The 22,314-nt window shown below is 37.9% G+C and overlaps 1 protein-coding gene across 2 annotated transcripts in view; it reads left to right on the top strand.

Moving 5' to 3' along the window:
* LRP6 (LDL receptor related protein 6) overlaps positions 1 to 22,314 on the top strand; it is a 126,156-nt gene that overhangs the window by 62,670 nt on the left and 41,172 nt on the right. For both annotated transcript variants that reach the window (XM_048952380.1, XM_048952373.1), the window contains exons 4-7: positions 6,285 to 6,481; positions 7,210 to 7,341; positions 16,038 to 16,434; positions 16,925 to 17,096. In XM_048952380.1, the coding sequence (XP_048808337.1) occupies positions 6,285 to 6,481; positions 7,210 to 7,341; positions 16,038 to 16,434; positions 16,925 to 17,096 (898 nt within the window). The remainder of the gene's footprint in view (positions 1 to 6,284; positions 6,482 to 7,209; positions 7,342 to 16,037; positions 16,435 to 16,924; positions 17,097 to 22,314) is intronic.

Raw genomic sequence — 22,314 nt, 5'->3', positions numbered from 1 at the left:
ATATTATGAGCCACAAATGAAAACTTAAGTGTTTGCTTAATGTTATGCTCCTGTCCCAGTTCTTCACTGCTTATAACTCTAATCTTCAGTAATTATAGGGGTTGCATAGTACATTTCATTAATGTATTTCTTAATTTTGCAGGCGTAATTAATCTGTTGCAAATCTTTTAGCAAACAGTACGGAAGTATACCTTTGTTAGTAATGTATTTGATCCTTCTTTATTTCTCCCATTCAGTGATTCTCTGATAGCCTGAAAAACAGTTACTGGCATTAATTCTTCAGGTTACTGAAAAAGAGATGCTTAGGTAACGTGCAGTGGAGGAAGTGTGTATGTATGTATGTATATATGTATTAATATATGTCATTAAAAGAGACATATGGAAAATATGTGTATAGAAATATAAATATTTATGTTAGTGCATTAATGCATATATTTAAGGGAATATTTATATATTTGCTTGCGTTTTCCATTTAAGCGTACTTTCCTGTTGGAGAATTGGATTAGTTTTCATGAAATTAAAGCATCTCAGAGGAGTGGAAATGCTCAAACAAACTTCAGGCATTTCTGCTCTTTCTGCCTATTTGGCATGCTGGCTGATCATTGTGTCAGGCTGTGGATGTGTATTCCACTACAGAACTTACCCCACTGATGAGCAAGGTTACTGTGACAAGACTGCCCTCAGATGCTCAGCAGCATCTCTTGACCAGAGGCTACAGTATTCTCAGGCTGCATAACTGAATTGCCCATGTGCACAGGGCCTAACTGCATGGTTCATTTATTTTTTTTTCATTTACTCTTACGTCTTTACAACCATGCTCATTTATAATGAGAGAGATGTAAAAGAGAGCTATAATAAAGATTTCTCTTTTTCTCACTCTTTAGCATTGAGAATATAGCAGTAAGGTAAACTACCTTAATATTTTCTAGTCTTCCCAGTTGTATTTGAAATTGGATTGCAAAGAGTCATATGGCAATAGATTTTGTTCTCTGTCTGATAGCTGAGGAGATGGAAATAGATATGGGATCCTCTAGAGAGAGACTTGAGAAATGGATTCAAACATAAATGTGAAAATTCTTGCTCCCTGCCATAAAGATTAAGTCCAGGTAGCCTCAGAGGTGAACAGAAAGGAATGCAGGAGGACTGCATGTTACTTATGTGCATATCTGTGTCTGTCACTGAAACCACACTAAGCAAGACTGTAATAAACATTGATATTTGTATACAGCATTGGACAGTGGACTCTGGATCTGAAGATGTGCAGATTTTCAAATATGTGGTCTTAGGAGTGGATATTGTTTCCTCTTTTTCCTCTTATTAGAGCTTCATTGAATTGTGAATTAGATCGATAACAACTCTATGACAAAATGTTTTTTCTTAGCTAGCTGTTATTTTAGCACAGTGTTAATCCCGAATATTGAATGTATTCATTCAGTTGCATTAGACCCAGTATAGAGATGATTTTCGTTACTGTTGAGCTGTGATGCTAATGGTTTTGAGAAGTCATGCCAGGATAAGTAGAGTACCCTAGGTGTTCTGCAGTTATTTTGATCAGGTTTTGAAGTTAGATAACTGCAATGTGCTACAATTGGAAGAATTTGCTTATTGAAATGTATTTTCTTGTTTTCTTTTGTTTGTTTGTTTTTATAGATATACAGCAGCTACAACTACATTTGCTATCATGCTTAGATCTAAACTGCTTTCTGTAAAAACTGTGGGAGGAAAATTCACAATTCTGATGACACTTTGTAATATATTGATTTTTGATTATTTTCATTCAGTGTGAATGATTCTTAAATGTTATAGCTATAATCAAACTTTCAATTTGAATTCTATTAATACTTAAAAAAAATATAAAAGGGAGTGGGGTGATCTGAGGAAATTCTGGTTTTGATGAAGGGTATAAATTTGAAGTCTCTAATTCAAATAAGTGTATTATTTGTATGAAATGCACATTATCCTAAAGCAGAAGCTTTTTGTCACTGTTGTAACACTGCATAGGTGGTCTGAATTTTCTTGTATTTGTTCCATTTGAGAGTTCGGTAGCACATTTTGTCATTTCTGTTTATTGTTTATTATTTGTTTTCTTTTTCATAAGCTTTACCAAATATTTCACAGGTCTCTTCAACAGAAGAATACAACAAGGGTGAATGTATTTAATTTGGTTCTGTATTTTCTTCAGGCAATAGAAAAGTCTTTAGTATAACAGGTGTTTATTTTAATTGCAATTCTGATTTCCGCAATGATGATATAAATAGTTGTATTTAGGAAATCATGATCTACAATACATATGGAATTTAATTTCTGTGGAAGTATCTTGCTTTCTCTCTTTTCTCTCCCCAGCTTCCTTTTCACAGAGTCATAGATATTGAAAGGGGCCTTTGGAGGTCATCTAGCCAATCCCTCCTGCTAAAGCAGGTTCCCCAGAGTAGGTTGCACAGTGAAAATGGTCCAGACAGGTTTTGAATATCTCCAGAGGAGACTCCACAACTTCACCGGGCAACTTGTTCCAAGCTCAAAGTACCTCAAAGTATAGAATTTTTTTATCATGTTCGTATGAAACTTCCTGTGCTCCATTTTGTGCTCTTTGTCCTGTTGCTAGGTGTCACTGAAGAGAGCTCCATCTACTTGACACCCTCTCTTCAGGTATTTATAAGAGTTGAAGAGTCTTCTCCGGGCTGAACACTCCCAGGTCTCTCAGTCTTTCTTCATGAGGGAGATGCTCCAGGCCTCTATTCATCTTTGTAGGCCTCTGTTGGACTCTCTCCAGTAATTCCCTATCTGTCTTGAACTGAGAAGCCCAGAACTGAGCACAGTATTCCTGGCTTCACCAGGGCAGAGTAGAGGGGGAGAAGAACCTCCCTTGACCTGTTGGCCATGTTCTTTTTAATGCACTCTAGGATACCGTTGGCATTTTTGGCCACGAGGTCACACTGCTGGCTCATGGTCAATCAGTTGTCCATGAGAACCCCCAGGTCCTTCTCCCAGGAGCTTTTTTCCTGGATATCAGCCAGTACTGATGCATTCTTCTTCTGCATTTCCTTCCCATCCAACTAAACTGACTAGAAATTGTGACATTTTAAATGTCAACCTCCATCAACATTTTTAAGGTAAATTTGTGTAATTCTATTTCTGGCCCAGGGAAGATTATTAAAGTTACTGCCTGTTTAGTACCATCTAATATGCAGGCAATTTGCATACTGTTGAAGCCCTAGAGATGTCCCCTGAGCTCATAACATTACTTCTCATATCTCACTTTCTCATCTCCAGTGTCTCTCATTATCAGAGCTAATAGGACAAGTGCAGCAGTTTGAAGAAGCTGAAGAGTAATGAAACACTGTGCGTTTTGCTTTTGTGTCACTCACTGAAATCAGGCCTGAGCTGAAACATAAAGTCTGAAGGTGTGCCAGCACACAGCTGTCAGGTTGTTTTGGCCCAGTTACACCCGCAGTGCCTCAGCTGGTGGGTTGGCCAGTGTTTTCATTAGTGAGGCCAAAACCACAGAGACCTGGCTGATCTTTGACCCCAGATGGGGAATATGTGCTGGGGAATATCAGCAGTACGCAGCAGTCAGATGCTACAGCTTGACATTCCTTTCCTGTTTGTTCACTCAGGTTTATAATGCTAAGACAGAGGTCCTTTCCTCACCCACCAGAAACAAGCTTTGCAAATCGTAATGCAGGCCATGGTAGAGTGCAGTTACTTCACAGCAGCTGTAGGAAGGACTTCCCTTGCTTTCTTCTCTAGCCCTGTTGTTAGGTGCTTGTCTCTCCAGCTGTTTTCCCTCTTCTTCACATCCTGGATAGGCTGTGGAGCCATCACAATGGGGAGGGCCTACAGAGCACAAACCAGCTTCTAATTCTTTGCTGATATACATGGTGTGTCTGCTTCTCAGCAGACCACTTGTGGCACTTGTGTTTGTTCAGAGGTAAAAAAGCACTTCTAATTTTCTTAATAGGAAGTAAGCTATCACCTTGTAATGGCTTGATGGAAACTGTGTATGTGGGTTACGTATTAGTAGTAAAGCTCATCTTAATTAAATGTGAATAATACGTGCTATCGTATTCAGGCCCAAAGACATTTTTATGTGACAGTTCCTTATAGCTACTAAGAAAAACACGATGTGATTGCTTCAAGGCATTGCCATCAGCTATCTGCTACTCCTGAATCTCACTAGACCAGGGCTGGTTTAAATAATGTTGACAGCTTACCTTATGCTACAAGGACAGATGGTTGTCCAAAAGTTAGGCAGTATTTATTGCAATCAGAGATTGATTCTTACTAGGAACTGGTGGGTAATAATCACATCTGAATATCTCAGAATTTTGGAACGAATAGCAAGGTATGAATCAGAAAAAAATGCTGGTTCTCTTGTCTGTGAATTGCTGTCTTTGGTGAAGGCTTGGTCATTAGAGGGCTGGTCCAGAGCTGTGGACCTTTATTGCATCTATCCCAGATGACAGTCATCATAAAGACTTAGATACTCACCAGTCCTGCTCTAAAGTGAAATTATTCAAATTTGAAGGCATTTAGAGTTTGGGGTGGGGTTGGTAAAAATGTTTATTGAATTTGAATGCCTTTGTTCTTGGTGCAGGAATATGCTTTGTCACTATGGCTTCACTGTTTGGCACGTAGATTTCAGCTGTAAATTACATTACAACAGTCTTTTGTAAGATGCTTATTTTGTGCATTTCATTAGGAGCAAATATATACCTGACTCCAGACAGAGATAAGAAATAAAAGATATGTCCTACTTTCTAGTCTAAAATATCATCTGAAATTTTGCTTGGTGTAGAATTGGAACACTGAAGTGACAAGTAATGGAATGTATGTGTTTTTCTCAAGAGTGAAAAAAAATAGAAACCTTAAAGATAATGCAGAATCTTTTTGCAGAAGCTAAGGTGAAAGAGCTGAAATGACTGCTGTCTCTTTGTACTTGGAATCATTGGCAGATTATACCTTCAAGTTTCCTGCTTTAATATACTCTTCTGTTATATTTTAGCAGAAAATAGTTGGAAAATAAGATTATTTTTGTCCTCTACTAAACCAGTTCTCTTACTGACTTCCTGGCAGAAAAGATGTAGATAATGTGTGGCTGTTCTCTCAGTAAGTATACAGATAATGACCTTCTTCCCTGCAAGAAGAAAACTGGGCAGATGGTGATCATAGTATGCTCTATACTTGAAGAAGTATTAGAGCTATGTGTCAGTCCCATAGGGTTTTAGTCCATGAGATAGATGTCTGGATCCATTCAGTGGGAACTTGTGTATGTGTGAATGCCTGTGCGCCCTCACTATTAAGAAGAAGGATGTTGGAAGAAGCATTTGTCTAAGTGCTACTTGCGTGACCCTGCTTTGAGAACGATGTTGGTCCAGATGTTCTCTGGTGTCCTTTCTATCCTCGGTTTTTCTATGATTCTTAATAATAATTTTTAAAAAACTACCGTGTGAGAATTGAGCTTCTTAATTCCCGTTCTGAGGAACTTGGGTGTAGATAATTAGTTACTGCATCACAAGAGCCTGGAAAACCGTCTTCAGCAACGTTTATGCTACATTTTTGTGATGGCTTGTGAGCATGTGTGTGTATATCTTATGTAAAATATATAGATACACTCTTTAATTTTGTTTATGAACTTAGAGACAGGCAGTGACCCACTTTTCCTCGGAAATGATACCATTACTGTGGCAAAGGATCAGTAGAACTCAGTTTAAGAGCACTACTTGTAATAAAAACAATAGCTTAATTATCATAATAATGAATCATGAAAAGTTACATTCAGGATTTCTTCATAGTGAAACTATTTGTCAAGAGAATTAATGGAAAAAATATGGAAGAGATTAATGGACTGCTAATTGACTAAACACTGTCTCAGTTCAAAATTTGCCAAGCCTGGCAGTGATAGACGTGCTGTATCAACAAATTGCAGTCAGATTTGTCCAAAAGCAGCTGGCGTTCTGTTCCGTTGCGCATGGCAATTTATAGCCCTGCAGGTATAAGGAGTTAAAAGAGTGCTAAGAAATAGCCACTGACAACCTAGGCAGGGCTTTCAATTAATGTTCTCTTTGACTTAGTATGAGAGGGCAGCTAGAAAATAGAACTCTTGTATTATTTCCCCATATCATTCCTTAAGTTGGCTATGCTATATTTGTATCTGCAAAAGAAGAGAAAAAGTTTTGATAAATCATATTTACAGTGTATATATACTCTTTATAAAGGCTACGTTTGAGCGAAGCTGTAGTATGAACTGTATTTAAGCATTCATTTTCTTCCTCATACTCTATTAGGCAAGCAGTGGTTAAAGGCTCCCTTCCACATCCTTTTGCTTTGACGCTGTTTGGGGACACATTGTACTGGACAGACTGGAACACGCATTCCATCTTGGCCTGCAGCAAGTACTCTGGGGAGGACCTGCGTGAAATACATTCCAACATCTTCTCACCCATGGATATCCATGCTTTCAGCCAGAAGAGGCAGCCAAATGGTAAGCTGTCTTGCTTTATACTTTAAATGCAAGTTGAAACTGATTTGCAAACATCTTAACTACTCCTTCTGTATGGTAGCAAGTGGCTTTACTTGCATCGTAATGCAATTTCTCCAATGCAGACACTGGGGGGAAAAAGAACAGAGAAACCAAATATTCTCTACATTGTTTTATTTTTTTTTTTAATGTGAAAAATAATCTTATGCTTTTACTCTGACAGGTACACTTGTACTGTTGTCATATTCCTTTTTCTCTTTAATGCGCCATAACTTTATGTAGCATGGTATTCTTATTTTTTTCCAAGTAGTAGTTCCTAAATGAAAAGCAGTGTTAATTTTGCAACTCTGTGTAATAACCACTGTCTTAACCATTGTTTTAATTTACTGTGTTTGCATTTTTTTTTAATATATATGCAACTTACTATACATTCAGCATCACCACGTTGAATAGTTTGTGAAAATGAGGAGAGATGAAACAAGGCTCTTGTTTAGAGCTAAATGCTACTTCCTCAAGAAAGGAAATATTCAACATCCGTGCACTTTTGTGCCATAAATACTCCACTACTCAACACTTGGAATTAATTTTTATTTGTTCTGTGTATATCATTTCCTTCTTTAATCTGTGTTGCTGCCACCGATTCCACCACTCAAACACCGTATGTCTCTTGACACATGAGATGAGGTCTTTCATTATCAGAAGCATTAATCTGTGTGATTTATGTTTAACAGCTACAAACCCATGTGGAATTAATAATGGTGGCTGCTCCCACTTATGTCTGATGTCTCCTACCAAGCCCTCTTATCAGTGTGCATGTCCCACTGGTGTGAAACTTCTTGAGAATGGAAAGACCTGCAAAGATGGTAGGCTTTATTTTTAAAAATCCTTTTAGGTTAAGCACAAAATAATTTGTTGAAGGGAAAAGGGGTTCTTGTAGCTTCACTATACAATGCACGTTAAGGGTGGCAAACTGTGGGAGAATCTACGCTTTTGCAGTACAAATAAAAGTGAATGGAAAAATGCCCTCTATTTTTCAAAGAGGAAATAGTCTCATCGCTGAAGAACAGTTTACCTTCAGTCACGAAATTTAGTTGATAATTCTGTCCCTGTCACTAATTCCCTGAAAGTTTTTTGCGTGTTCTATTGTTCCCTTTTCTTATAGAAAATATAAACCTTCTCTGTTGTCTTTAAATTGTTTCTAATGTTATTTTTCATGCATCATTATTTGTCTAATTGGACTGTACAAGTAAAACATTTGCTTTTTGAGATCTGATTTCCATTTATACTCACATGCATCTGGTATTTCTATTCCCATGCATAAGGTTAGACACACACATCTGTCTATAGGAACTGAACAGAAAAGGGTGGTTTTAGAGATACTAGGAGTATTTCAACTTTAAAACCCAAGACATAGAATCATATAATAGAATTGTAAAATGCCTTGGGTTGAAAAGGACCATGTGACCATCTAGTTTCAAACCTCTGCTGTGTGCAGGGTCACCAACCACCAGACCAGGCTGCCCAGAGCCACATCCAGCCTGGCCTTGAATGCCTCCAGGGATGGGGCATCCACAGCCTCCTTGGGCAACTTGTTCCAGTGTGTCACCACCCTCTGAGTGGCACCCTCCTAATATCTAACCTAATCCTCCTTACCCAAAGCTGCTTATAGTGTTTCACTGTGATCTGATATATGATTTCAAGTAATTTTATTTTATACGGATGGTTTTTGTGCCATTGTGCTGTGACTGCTGTAATACATTAATATTATCAAAATAAACACTTGGAGATTAATTAGCTCTCATAAATAACCATCTTTATGCGGGTTGTCTTTATGAAAAATGTACAGCAGAACAGAAAGATACAGTAGAATTTACTGTAAAAGCACTAAAAAAATGTATACAGAAATAATTCATTAAACTTTCATTTTATATTTTAAAAATTCTTAATCTTGTTCACTACTTGAACGCCTGTTCTGTGTTTTCTCTAATTTCATGCTATTTCATGCTCTCTGTTGATTATTTTTGTGTGGCTATTTGTGACTGTGTGAACCTTATTAAAATAAATTGCTGCTTTTATGTGAAAAATTCAAAAGCATCTCCCAATTTAGCCTTGTAAGATTATTGTAAGAATAACCACTACATGCACAAGATGTTTTTCTCCCATTTCTACCAGTATAAGGAGCAAGCTTTAATAATAAAGCTATGGATTGGTTAAATTTAGTCAATGCAAATTCATGTACTTAAAAAATAAACAACAGAAACAACAAAAACTTGATATGCGTAAGCTCTTGATATGGACAAACTATTTCGAGGAAGCAGCTAGCTAAAGCAGTTGTTTACCAATACATATATCCAAGAGCAGAACTGTGTGAAAATTCCACGTGGGGGATGGGGAATTGTGAAGGTTTGGTCACCTAACACCTAGCAGTGTTGAAGGACTAAGGACAATTGTAGTAACAAGTCCTGGAGAGAGAAATGTTTTCCTTTTTACCCCCTGATAGGAAATGGGGATTTTTGGGAAGCTTTTTGGGACAAAAGGTTTTTTGAAGGATGACTTTTGGGGGAAAAAAAACAGCCGTACAAAATGCTTTGAATGTCTCATGTAGGAATACTCATAGAATCATAGAATGGGTTGGGTTGGAAGGGACCTCAAGGATCATCAAGCTCCAACTGCCCTGCCGCAGGCAGGGCCATCAACCTCCATGTCTAATTCTAGACCAGGCTGCCCAGGGCCCCAGCCAGCCTGGCTTTGAATATCATCAGCTTACTTTCTCAGCTATTGCTTATGTCTCAGAACATAAGGCTATTGGCTTTTTCTCCTACTCCCTGAAAATATGATAAGCCAAATTATTTGTTCTAATTCATCCATAAAGTATATTTGGCTTGCAAAACGCAGCTCCTATTTCACCAGAAATTTTGTTAAGCAGATTGCTGAGACACTTAGGTATTACAGCTTGCTGTCTGTCGCTATACAAAGCATCATAAAAGAGCAATTATCATATGCTTATCAATGTGATGTTGTATCTTTAACAACCATTCTGCTGTTGCATATTTTTTTCCAAAAAAAAAAAAAATTGCTCACTGTTCATTTTTAAGAAGGAAAAATGTGTGGGGGAGTGAAAATTGAGCCTGCACTTACTCGGCTCAGTGAGTGCTCTATTCCATTGCTTACTAGAGTTAGAGCTGAATTAGCCTGTGTGCAAGAGAAACAACATGCTACAGCTATGTATCAGATCCATTGGTTTCACTTAACAGACAATTTTGCACAGATCCAACTTCTACGAAGAGTATAAGGGCTAAGGGTGTCCTGGAGGCTTGCTGCTTGTTGTGTTTCAGCATTTAGAGCTATGTGTGCCCAAAAATAATTAAAAATTTTTTGACCATTGTCTCACTCTTGAGAGAGTATGCTTTTTTCTCATTGAAGAAAGGTGTAGGTAGCAGACGTAGGGCTTTTGTGTGTGACCTATAACTTGCCAGAGCTCTTCAAGTCAGGGCTTCACTGTGATTTCTGCTCACAGTTGCAAAGGCTGCAGTGACTGATCTGGGGAAAGGAAGAGGGAATGGTGGGCAAGCAGAGCTAGCCTAGCTAGCCACAGTCTACATTTTGCTTGTAAATCTCTAGTGTTTGCATTGACTTCCTTTCTTAGGCTGCTTAATGATACCAGTAAGCAAAAGCAAAATACATTTTCTCTTTTTTGTGTATACTTTTTAAATTCATGTGACAAGTAGTATGTATTGAGGAGAAACAGCATTGTGCTTATGGTTTCTTGCTGTTGGTTTTTGTGTTGTTTTTTTCTCTCTTTGTACTTGCGTGTTTACTAAGGTGCTGTGAAAGTGGAGCTGAACCCTCAGAATGGAATATTTTCACCTCAGTTCCTCAGTTTGTTTCAGTACATATCTACTGTGCTGAGACACTGAATGAGTAATTGCAGCTCATCTTGAAATGAGAACATTAGAACTGTGGAGGAAGAAAGACAAATGACGGACAGGTTTAAAAAAAAAAAAGTGAAAGTGAGGCTAAGGCAAATTAATTTCTTGAAGACAGTTTTGTTCTCCAAACAGAAAGCAAAAATCAGGATAGTTACTAAACTAAATCATTTCATGCTGCAAGGAGCCTTTTTGAGAGGCGAGCTCGTTAACAGTGTCAATGAGTACTGGCTGGGATCTGCAGGAATTTGATGACTGAATTTTGAGTGCCTGTTTGTGCTGTTTGCAGTGGTTTGGCTTTGACAGATGATCCTTGCAGCCAAAGGTGAGGCTGGCTGACCCTCCCTGAGCAGTTTCCATGACAACCTCGCATTTTTGAATAATCGTGGTTTATAGGAAATCTTTTCCTCCCTCTTCTTTCCCCTCGGTGTTGGTTTCTTGGCTTTTTGTCTTATATTTTTCCATTACACCCTAGGGTAATTTTATTGTTTTTGTGAGAGTTCTGGATGATAAACCCCCTACCCTCTGCTTATAAACACTTTTTCATCGTGTTTCAGAAAAGAGTGATGATCAGGAATAAAATCAGCTATTTTACCAACAACTGATAATACTGATAATAGAAATATATACAGCAGTGATAATGGAAAACTCGTAACTGAGATGTGGTCTTGCAGCAGACAGATCTATTTTCTATGTGAGCATTTGAAAATCTCTATCTGTCAAGATGGGAGGAAGAACAGCTAGTTGTCATGGCCACCTCTTCCTCTGTCAGTAATGTCCAGAGAATACAGTCTCTTCTGAGCACACAGTAGGGTACTCTTACCTATGCTGGCATTGTGTTCATAGTCATTTAGCTTGTTCTTCTGTATTCACATTTTTATAGAATAGAACCATTCAGTTGGAATATTCCTACAAAGACCATCAAGTCTGACTGCCTGACCACTTTAGGGCTCACTAAAAGTTCAAGCACATTAATGAGTGCATTATGCAAATGCCTCTTAAACACTGACACGCATGGAGCATCAACCACCTCTCCAGGAAACCTGTTCCTGTGTTTGACCAGTCATGATAAAGAATTTTTCCCAGTTTCACCCTCTCCTGACACAGCTCTGTGCCATTTCTGACCTGCCATCTGTGAGCTGAAGCAGAACCCTGCACCTCCTTCTGCTTTCCCTCCTGTTAGGATATAAATGAGACTTCTCTTCTGCAGTATTACGGGCACTGCTGTTCTTCTCACTTTGGTATCCTACATTTAAGTGACCTGTTCAATAGTCAATTTAAATAAATAAATAGGTTTAGCTTCCAAGTCTGTCATTGGAATTATACTCATATTAGTGCCTGAACACTTCTCCGTCCCTGTGCTACTTTGCCTGTGGTGAATTTTACTACTTTATTCTCTATGCTTGCCCTCACCAGTTCAGATCTATTGAAGAATAAAGGCTGAGTGAGGAGATACGAACTTATTTGTGGCCCAAAAAAGAAAGCACTTTGAAGCCTTGCTGTGGTCATCCTGCTCTCTTTCAGGAAGAGAGAGTCTTTATTTTGCCCACTGGTGCTTACATCATGCTTACCTTGTATGCCTAGGAAAGTAAGTAGAAGTTTGCAGTGGGCAGACCTAAATTGCAAAAATAAATTTTCTTTGTCTGGAACAGTCATGATCCTGATTTCACTGGACAGATGAAGATGTTAATTTAATACCCGAGCTCTTCTTTTTTCCATTAAAAGAGAAAAGAAAAAAATATTCAGACATACGTCCTCTTACCTCTGTAGGTTTTTTTGGTGGTGGTGATTCTTGGTTGGTTGTTTTTTAAGACAGCCCATCTACCTGTTTGCACTGTAATATCAAGAGCTCTCTGGCAATAGTATCTTTCCAACTGGGAAAAGGCATTTAGGAAGAAAATTTTTGTTAGTCAAATGCGTGATAACTGTTCTGAGGTTTTATTAATGATTTTAATTTAGCAAGTGCAGAGAGATTACTGTATATGTCCTAGATCTAGCATTACTTATGTAAAAGTTCCTGAGTATGTGTCTGTGTAGTATTACTAGCCTCAACAACCACTGATGGTTTTAAAGTTCAGTAACTTATAAATGACTGAGGACTTATATCCTTGGAAGAGGTAATTAATTATAAAGGTTAGAGGGCATTAGACACTGAACTTAAAAACTACGTCACTGCATATATCTGTACACTTGCTCTGTTTCTCCTTTTGTCCTTCTTTTCCCCCTAACTTCAGCTATCACAGAGATTTAAATTGTTTTGACTTTTAATAGCGACTTTTTGAAGGAAGCATTAGTTCTAGAACTAATGTAATGCACTATCCATGAACTTGTAATTCCAGCTTTCAAAGTACTTAATAAAAGTAGGCTAAAGCTCTCAAATCTGGAGTCTGAAATAAAGCTTTTATGTCCATATTTAGATGGCTTAACTGAGGGGCTTCTTTTTAGAAAAATTGCTAACTGTCCTGAATACCTCCTCACTTGAGGCACTTCAATAAGAACATTGGTCCCCAGTAGGAATGGGCTGTAAAAGATGTGTGTGGTTAGGTTTGTTTGTTTGTTTGTTTTTTCGGTTGTTATTTTGGTTTTTGTATTAAATAATTTCTGGGTTGCTAAGTTCACTTAGGATTGATTGAAAGATCAGTAAAGGGGGTAAGCAAAAGAGTCTGACTTCGAGTATGGTATAGACATATGCAAGAGGCAGAGCGAAGAAGTATGGAGATCCTGCTGTCACATTTCAGCTTTTGCATCATAACTGCACTTTGGAGTAGAGATGAACAAAAGCTGATTGATTCTGTTGTGTCCTTTCAGCTTCAAGTACCTTGAGCAGTCTTCTGACTGGTTCTTATCAGTGCCAAACTTTTTTGCAGTGCCAAACTTTTTTGCAGCCGGTGTTTTGCACAAGTTCAAATTGTTTTTACAAATTGTTTTAGTTCCAGATTGCCCTTTTTTTTTTTTTTGACTACAGCAGAGATGGTAAGGTGATCATATCGTAAATGTGCTCAGCTCTTGCATTTGCTTTTCTTGCTATTGTCAGGACAAGCCTGAAGGTGTTTGAAGTGCTTTTCACCTAGCCTACCTTGAAATGAGATGTTTCTGTGCTCAGTTTCTCTTTTCTGAATGAAATGAATGGTGATCTGACTAAGCAGCTGAGATGTCAGTTTGCTAATGGCTGGATGATAGCTTTAAAGTAAACTAAACTTTCTATTGCTTGATTGGGATTGCATGAAATAATGTTAGACATCTCCAGATACAGACCACTTCTAGTTCAGGAATCCCCTGTGCAACATGGGTTGGCTGTAAGGCAGTAATTTCCTAATGCTGAATTAAGGCGTAGACACGCTATGACATTGCAGCTAACAAGTGTTGCAACCTGGAAGCAAGATCCTGAAACTGTTGAAATGACTTCTCTTGGAGAACAGTTGGAAGGTCAGCTGGTCAATTTTAAGGGTGTTTTTGCGAAGGCATAATTGTACTAAAGCCAGTCTTTCTGGGGAATTGGCACTGGTTCTTCACAATGGCTATCAAACTCAACATATAAATTATTTTTAAATTATGTCTTAGGCTTTATACATATATATATATATATATATATATATATATACGCATATATGTAATAGACTATGTATATAGTTTCCTAACTGTTTGGAAATCTGAGGTTAGTGTACCAACTTAACCTTAATTCTGTTAGGTAAAGCAATTTGTTAATATCAATGTATGTACAGATTTGTTTAAGGGGAAAGTTGAGTAAATGACTGTGAAGTTGGTAAGGAAGGAAGTGCTTAAGATTCCTTATTGAACCTTAATAGTTGTGCTTGGTTATATATTAATACCTCATATGACCATAATGCCTGTCAGTGCTTAGAGCTTAATTATTCGTTGTTTGATATAGTTAGTTGCAACAAAACACAAATGCACATATAAACTGCTGTGACAAGATTAGTTGCTTTTGTAATAATAAAAATCTTCCTAACATGCCTGTTTTTCATTTACTCTGTCACGTGTTTTAAATTATTTTGAAGGATGCTAGGGCATGTACTTAAAGGTTCCCTCTTCCTGATATTAGTTATTGTATAAGAGTTATTCACTAGAAGAACAATTGAGTAGTGTATACATGTATTTTTGAATGGAATGTGTTTTAGGACATAGGATCCCTAAGTGGATCTTCATCCATTCTAGGCTACTAATCAGGAACACTTGTAATAACAATCTGAACTTCAGCTGTTGAAAAGTACAGTTTCTTGCAGCACTGTAAAAGCATTTTAAATATTTTTGATGTGTTAAAATTGCTCTAAATGAAGCAATGGCTGCTTTGGCATCTGTCTGAAATTTGATATTCAGTGAGGTTTCATCTAGCATCCACCACAATTACTGACATTTTAAAGAAGAAATTTGGCATCAAACACTAAATATATGTATTTTAAGATTAGCTACCTAGTTACTTTAGTAGTTGCTCTTTTAGTGTCCTTGTCCTTATTTATACCTATGTAAGATCAAGGCACAGAAGCATGAACAGCATGTAGCTTTGTAATCACTTTTTCATTGCAGTGTTTTTATATTTTTTTTAAACCTTCCTCTCCCCCACGCTTGCTCGTTTTTTCCTCTGCACTTGCACTTAGGTCACGCTCTGCCAAACCTTTCCCATCAGTATTTGAGGAGAGCTGTCCCAACATACTTTCCCTGCATTTGGATTGCATGCATTTTTTACCTCAGCTCAGACTTCCCCGAGGCCTAAACTGCTCTTATCTCCTTGAGACTCCAAACAGATAAGCCAGTTTAATTGGAATGGGGCGTGGTGGTTGTTTAGCCTTCATTAGACTGAAATCTAGCAAGATAGAATATAAAATGAAGCAAGAATAAGATGGAATAGACAATAAGTTCTTTATCGGTCAGGCGCCCAGCAGTGTACTTCTAAACAGCTTGTGTTGTCCTGTGGGAAAGCATCTTTTGCAGCACAAGCTGATCTTAGCTATTTATTAGGATTTTGACTTTTGACCTAAAAAAGCCAGAAAGGTTTTTGTATGCTTTCAGTATTATTTATCTTCATACGTTCAGATATGCTTATTCTCAACAGACTCGGGAGAAGCTGAAAATCCACCTGCTTTACATTGTCACTGGACAGTTGTCAAATAGGAGTTTCTCAAAGGAGATTTACCTGTGGTAATCTGAGTTAGTTACTTTTCTCCCTCTAAAGGTGCTGTTGAAACACACAGTTTGTTTGTGACAGTCATCCACTATACCAACAACTCCAGTCAGTAAAGGGTTTAATTATTTTTTTTCATCTGAGAGGCTGCAGACCATCTGTTACTTGCAGAAAATCATAGCATGATCACTTCATAGCTATTTCAGTATCTTTGGAGGGAATTGTCTGGATAAAAAACAGGTCCAATGTAATAGGTTTTGGACAAGTAAATCACCATTGAATTTCCTCTGTAAATATATCTAGTTTGTTCTGCAGAAGATTAACCTTACATTTGAAGCTTTTGAGTGATATTCTCTGCTGGTGTCCATCAGTTTGGATAGACACTATTGAAATCAGGGCAGCTACACTAGCTTGCAGCGAACGGTGGAAGATCAAGTTTACCACTGCTGTAAAATGTTTGTAAGATGGTTGTGTTTTTGCCTTACACATGTAGGTGCCACTGAATTGCTGCTTCTAGCCCGCCGGACAGATTTGAGGCGCATTTCCTTAGACACTCCAGATTTTACAGACATCGTTTTGCCACTGGAGGACATCCGTCATGCCATCGCCATTGACTTTGATCCTCTGGAAGGGTACATCTATTGGACTGATGATGAAGTTAGGGCCATCCGTCGCTCATTTGTTGATGGGTCAGGTAGTCAGTTTGTTGTCACAGCACAGATTGCTCATCCTGATGGCATTGCTGTGGACTGGGTTGCCCGAAATCTGTATTGGACTGACACTGGCACAGACCGTATAGAAGTTACAAGGCTTAATGGGACCATGAGAAAAATCTTGATCTCGGAAGACCTGGAAGAACCTAGAGCTATTGTGCTGGATCCTATGGTAGGGTAAGGAGCTGTTCATGAGCACTTTCTAAGTATTAGACAAAGAAGTTAGTTCTGTTTACATGCATGCAGATAATGGGATGCAGTGATAACTCCTAGGTCTTCAAAATGAAAATACCGTCCTCCTTCGAAAGCTAATGCTCTGAGGCTTGGGGACCGCTGCTCCCTTTTGACTATTCAAATTCTGTGCTTTTACATTTTGTTTTTCTCTTTAAAATCCATTTGTTTATTCTAGCTGATACAACTTGTTATGTGGTCTTGCTCAGCAGATTGGTTATAGGACTAAAGTAGGTAAAGTATCAGTCTGCTTACATGTCACTGTTACTGTTTTGGATGTGTTGGGCATTGTTATTTAGGTAAGAATATATATTTGGCTTTGAAATGTATTTCTCTGTGTGCTTTGTGTCTTCATGATATTGTAGTGCAAAAGCAGCCATGTAAATATTGAAAATTTGGTTTAATAAGACTCCTAAAGATTTTGTTTCCATTGCAGGTACATGTATTGGACGGACTGGGGAGAAATTCCGAAGATTGAGAGGGCAGCACTAGATGGCTCAGACAGGATTGTGCTGGTGAATACCTCACTTGGGTGGCCAAATGGACTGGCATTGGATTATGAAGAAAGCAAAATATACTGGGGAGATGCAAAAACTGACAAAATAGAGGTCTGTAACTGCACCTGTATTTTTAATTCCTTGGGGTTATAGAACATACTCTATTTTTCTAAGTGTTTAAGTTCTGATGCAGTTCAAAAATGCAATTAGGATAATGGTCGATTTCTGCTTTAAGAAACAATTCAGCTTTTTTTCTCTGATTTTGATCAAGTTGCTCACTAGTCTTTCTGAGATTTTCCTTCTAAAAAAAAGTCATCTACTACACAGATACTGTATTCTATTCTAAGAAATAGTATCTGTGTAGTAGATCATTTTTTTTTTTAAATATATTGTAAGGATTTGTTGTATTTGCTTCTTAGATCATTAATAAAACTTTCTTGGGAGTAGTGTTTGTAGGTTAAACTAATGCTTCTATTGTTCTTTGTGCTGCTTAGCTTAGGTGCAAGTAGATAAATGCATTTTAGAGAATTAAATTTTATAGAAATAAATTTCAGATAAGTCAATCTCATTTTACATATAATTATCTGTACTCCCAAGCATCATCTGTGCTCTGTATCTCCTTAGTTTTATTAGGGTTCCAGCAAGAGCGTACATTTTGCTTTCTTTCTGGTATGCTGTATTTGTTCAGTTTATTATCAAAAGGCAGAATGCTTTTTGGATCCAGGAGATTTGGCTACTACCTGGAGCACAGTAACTGTACCTGGTTTTCCTGTATTCTGATAGGCTTACCTTCCTTTTATTGAGTTACAAACTTCCTTAGTGAATCTTTAATACCATAAGTATATTTTAGCACTTATCACATTAGGCACTGTATTTTCTCTAGTCTTCTGAAATTGTTTTACTTATAAATAACTTCAGGTATGTCATCTGAAAGTCATGATCTTGTGCTAGAAGATTGTGTTACTGCTTTCTTTATAGTCAAAGTAACTGCAAGCCTGCAAGGTGACTTGCTTCGAAGCACTCCTTGACAGAGCATCGGGGAGCATGGTTTTCTTTGTCCCAAAAATAAGGCTTATAGTCTATAATTTACTTAACTTCAGTAGATCCGGGGAAAGAAGGTAAAGGATCTCTATGCTTAGAGATTTATTTATCACTTTTATTTAGCGCTTCCACCCTAATACTGCCTTGATTTTTTTTATTATTATTATTTTTTATTTGCAAAAGGAAGGTTAGATGTTCTCCTAACTCATGCTTACCAAAACAGAGATTTTTTTCCACACATTTCAGGCTTACTCAGACCAGGGTTCTGTATTCATTGCTAATGATTCTGTTTAGTGCTTGGTCAGTTTGTGGTAGAAGTTTTCAATAGGTTAGGCACCAGTTTACTGCTGCAGTTCCATCAAACTGGCTACAATGTATGATATATTGTTAATGCCAACATTACAGTGTCTGTAGCAAGACAGAGGATAATGATTTGGCACAAACAACTTGCCAGGACAATTTACATTTCATTGGTTTTAAGCTAATATAAGCTGATAAAAGAATTTGACCCAGGTTTTCATGTAGCACTTATGCAGGATATCTAGAAAATAATTATGATCTTATTAGTTATTTTTTCCCATGAGGTTTCAAGTGTTAGACTTTTCCTGCTTCTGCTTTTTGTAAAACATCAGCGTTCGTTAACTGCTGAGGTTTTACCTACTAGATAGCTATGCACCACACACCATTCATTCAGTCACTGTCCACACCCTTCAGTGTGCTGAGGAGAGGGTAAAAGAACTGGTGGGTTGTGATAAAGACAGTTTAGTGAGAGAGGGGGAAAAAAAAAGTAAATCACAAACATGAAATGAAAACAAACAAACAAACAAAAACAATTGTACAATCCTATTTCTCACCAGCAGCTGACTGGTTCCCATTTAAGCCCTGAGCAATGGCAGGCCTTCCATTGCCCAATTCCTGCCTCCCTCCCTCCCTCTTCCATCTTTATAATTTCAAGATAATGCCATATGGAATGGAATATTACTTTAACCACTTTGAGTCAGCAGTCTTGCTTCTGTTCCCTCCCAGCTTCTTGTGCACCTCCAACATTCTCCCTCTCACAGGGCAATGTGAGAAGCTGAAACATCTTTGGCTGTGTGTAAACTCTGCACATTAACAACTTAAATATATTTTCATCATAAATGATAAAAACACAGCACAGTACCTGATATAGTGAAAAAAATTGTCCCAGCCGAAAGCATGGCATTAGCCAGGACTCTTATTAATATTCAGGAAGTTTTTTAAAAAGCCTGAGTAAAATCTTTAAAGCAAGAGAAGAAATTCTCCCACAGTTTTGCTTTGGAGTTTTTGGATTTTTGTTTCATTTGGTTTGCGTGGTTTTTTTGTTTTTTTGGTTTTTTTTAGTTGTGTTGTGTTTGTTTGTTTGTTTTTAATAATTTATTATATTTTTATTGCAAAAGTTGTCAGTTTAGGGGGTGTGACAGATGTATAAAATCATGAGAGGTATGTAGAAGGTGTCAAGTACTCTTTTGCTCCCACTCAGATATTTTTGACAAAGATATGTGGAATTGATATGAGAAGGTGATAGCTGGGGAGGAGGGGGGGGGGAATGTGGTTCTTCAAACTGTGTAAGCTTTGGAGATGCATGGGGATGTTTAAGGCTTATTTGTGCTATGAGGAAGACTGAATGTGTGTGGAAGAGAATTCCACTGAAGTTTGCATATACATAAATTTGTGTTTTGAACCACAAATCACTGAACTGTAAATTTCTGGAGAATTGAAAACTCTTCTTAACAAGTTTACAAACAAAGTTTATAAGAAGTGCATTTTGGCTCTATTATTTTGCTGTTCAGTAGGTATAATTTGTTATTTTTTGTTCTCTGAGATGGGATATCAGGATGGGTGGACCTTAGTATTGACACCTTAGAGCCTCTGTTTTCCCATGTTGAGATCATTCTTCTGTTTGTTGAATGGGGAATCTTTATTTAGTTTGTCGTATTAACTTCAGGAAAACTTTGTGTTTTCCTTAGGCATAGGATTGCTGCTTGCTCATCACATTTCAGAAAGGCAGAAATGGGCTGAACATTGATGATCTCTGATAATGATAGATTGGAGTGCCAGTTCAATACAGCTTCTGTAATTAGAAAAGCATGGGAAGGCTCTATAGAGTGAAGAAGAGGGATTCATCTGAAAGAATAATTCAGTCTGAAATAGATGTTTTTTTCCTTTATTGTGCCGAGTAATGCAAATACAGTAGAGAGTCTCATTACCGATGAATCTTAGTGAATTTTCCCCAGGATCTTGTGTGGTCTCTGTATTTTTTTATATTAGATCGTTTGCGCCATGGTAAGCTACAGAAATATCAGGCTATGATGTCATTACCTACAGTGGCTAAAATATTACTGACGTTTCAACTCTTCCCTTTTCCTCTGACTGCCTTTCTCTCCTATGGCAACCATGAATCCTGAGACTTGTAACACTTTCCCTGCCCTCCTCACCCTTATTTCTTTTTAATAACTGTTTACTAGGAGGTGGTTTGACCCTCGGTAAATTTTTTAAGCTCGCATTTGCGGAAAAGACAGTGGAGGAGGTGCAACAGAGAAGGTGTTTGTGGCAGGGTCAAAATAAGAAACTTAGAATTGAACGTGAAAATATCTGGTTCATGCCTGGTCTCTGCTTTGCTTGTGTGTGTCTGTGTGTGTTTGGGATGGGGAGCAGGGATAAAAACAGGAGAAATGCGTTCGTATACTTTAAATACTATTTCATACAGGGTTTTAAAGAAAGCATACTTCTTCCCTTTCCAGCGTGTGGAGTTCTTCAGAAACATTATTTAATTGCAGCTCAACTGACATTAATGTTTCTTGCAAGCTATGTTTCTGATTTGTTTGTGCCACATAGGAGCTTTTATTATTTATATTTTATGCACTGTTTCATGCTATGCTGTTCTGGAGCCCCCAGACGATAATAAAGCATCAGCAGGGGTTAATGGAGACTGGCAGGGGGTACAGCAGGGAGCTTTTGTTCCCATTTTATCTGGCAGCCTGCAGCAGGCAGAAGCAGGCTGTGGCTCAACAGCTTCGTCATTTATCTCGGTCAGGTTTCACTGCTGATAAACTTCTATTGAAATGGATGGCTGCTATTGTGCTTACCAGTAGGGAAGATTTCTCATTGACTTGCCACAGGTTTAAAGCATTTTCCTGCCGTGCTATGAGGTTAAAAATGTATGATCTGCTCTGCTGAATTGGTCTTATGTTTCCTCCTCAAGTGCATATTTGTCTTCAGAGCACGTACGCTACCTGTTTTAAGGCATAGGTTGGATTTTAAATGGTCAGCAAATCTCGTATTGATAAAGCAATTATGAATGGATGCGTGTATGTGTGGCTGTGTGCATTAAGAGGAAATAATCATTATATGGCTGATTTCTCACAATTTTTCAGTCTGTGCTTCGTTTTTCTTTATTCATCTTTCCTCTTCTTCACTCAGAGGTAGAGATGACACCCGCTTACACCTACTAGTGGTGAGTTTAAAGAAAGGACTTCCTCCTATACAGTGTAACCATTCTCCAGTGATTTTTGACTGCAGCTCTAACTTGAAGTGTTTCTGCATTCCTAAATTTATTAGCCGTGCCTAGCATTACTGTGTCTAATCCTCGTGATTAATATAGAAAATCTTACATCCTGCTGTTTTTCAGCATAAGTACACACAAGCTTTCAGAACGCCCCCTTGTCAGACAACAGAAAGCGGATGCCACTAAGACATTTTGAGTACAAAATTCTTGAACAGAGAAGACCTTTTTGTCTTTGACCCAGGAGCTAATAGCTTGGCATCTAGAGAATGCTCTAATTCACATTCTAATCCTGAAATTGCAGGGCTGCATTTTCCTCTGATGACAACTGCCTCAATTTTACTACCAGCCTAATAAGGAAATTTTGTTTTCTAAGCTCTTGCTGCTTATTTGCTGACTGCAAAGTTGTCATGTAGCATATTTTTATGTTGTGAAATGCTGATGTCTTGAAAGCCTGATCATTAACGATGTCCCCATCCACCACATTTTGAAACAGACATTGGAAAATGGAGAAACAGAAGCAGGTCTGTTTTTTAAAACAATTGTTAAACACACCTGATTTTGTAAAATTGCATTACACTTTTCATAGGTATTAGAAGTAGGGTAGTTCAAGTTGATTTTGTTCCTGATTTTGTTGGGGAAATTTCTGCTCCAACAGGCTTGCTCTTTATCCCTAAAACAGAGAGAGGAATTTTTAGCTTCCTTTATTCGAATGAAGGGAGTCTAATGGAGGCACTTCCCAGAAGTATCTCTCAACCTGTTAGA

Source organism: Lagopus muta, chromosome 1 (assembly GCF_023343835.1).
Source record: "Lagopus muta isolate bLagMut1 chromosome 1, bLagMut1 primary, whole genome shotgun sequence".
NCBI lineage: Eukaryota > Metazoa > Chordata > Aves > Galliformes > Phasianidae > Lagopus > Lagopus muta.
This window is presented reverse-complemented; position numbering and strand designations above follow the sequence as displayed.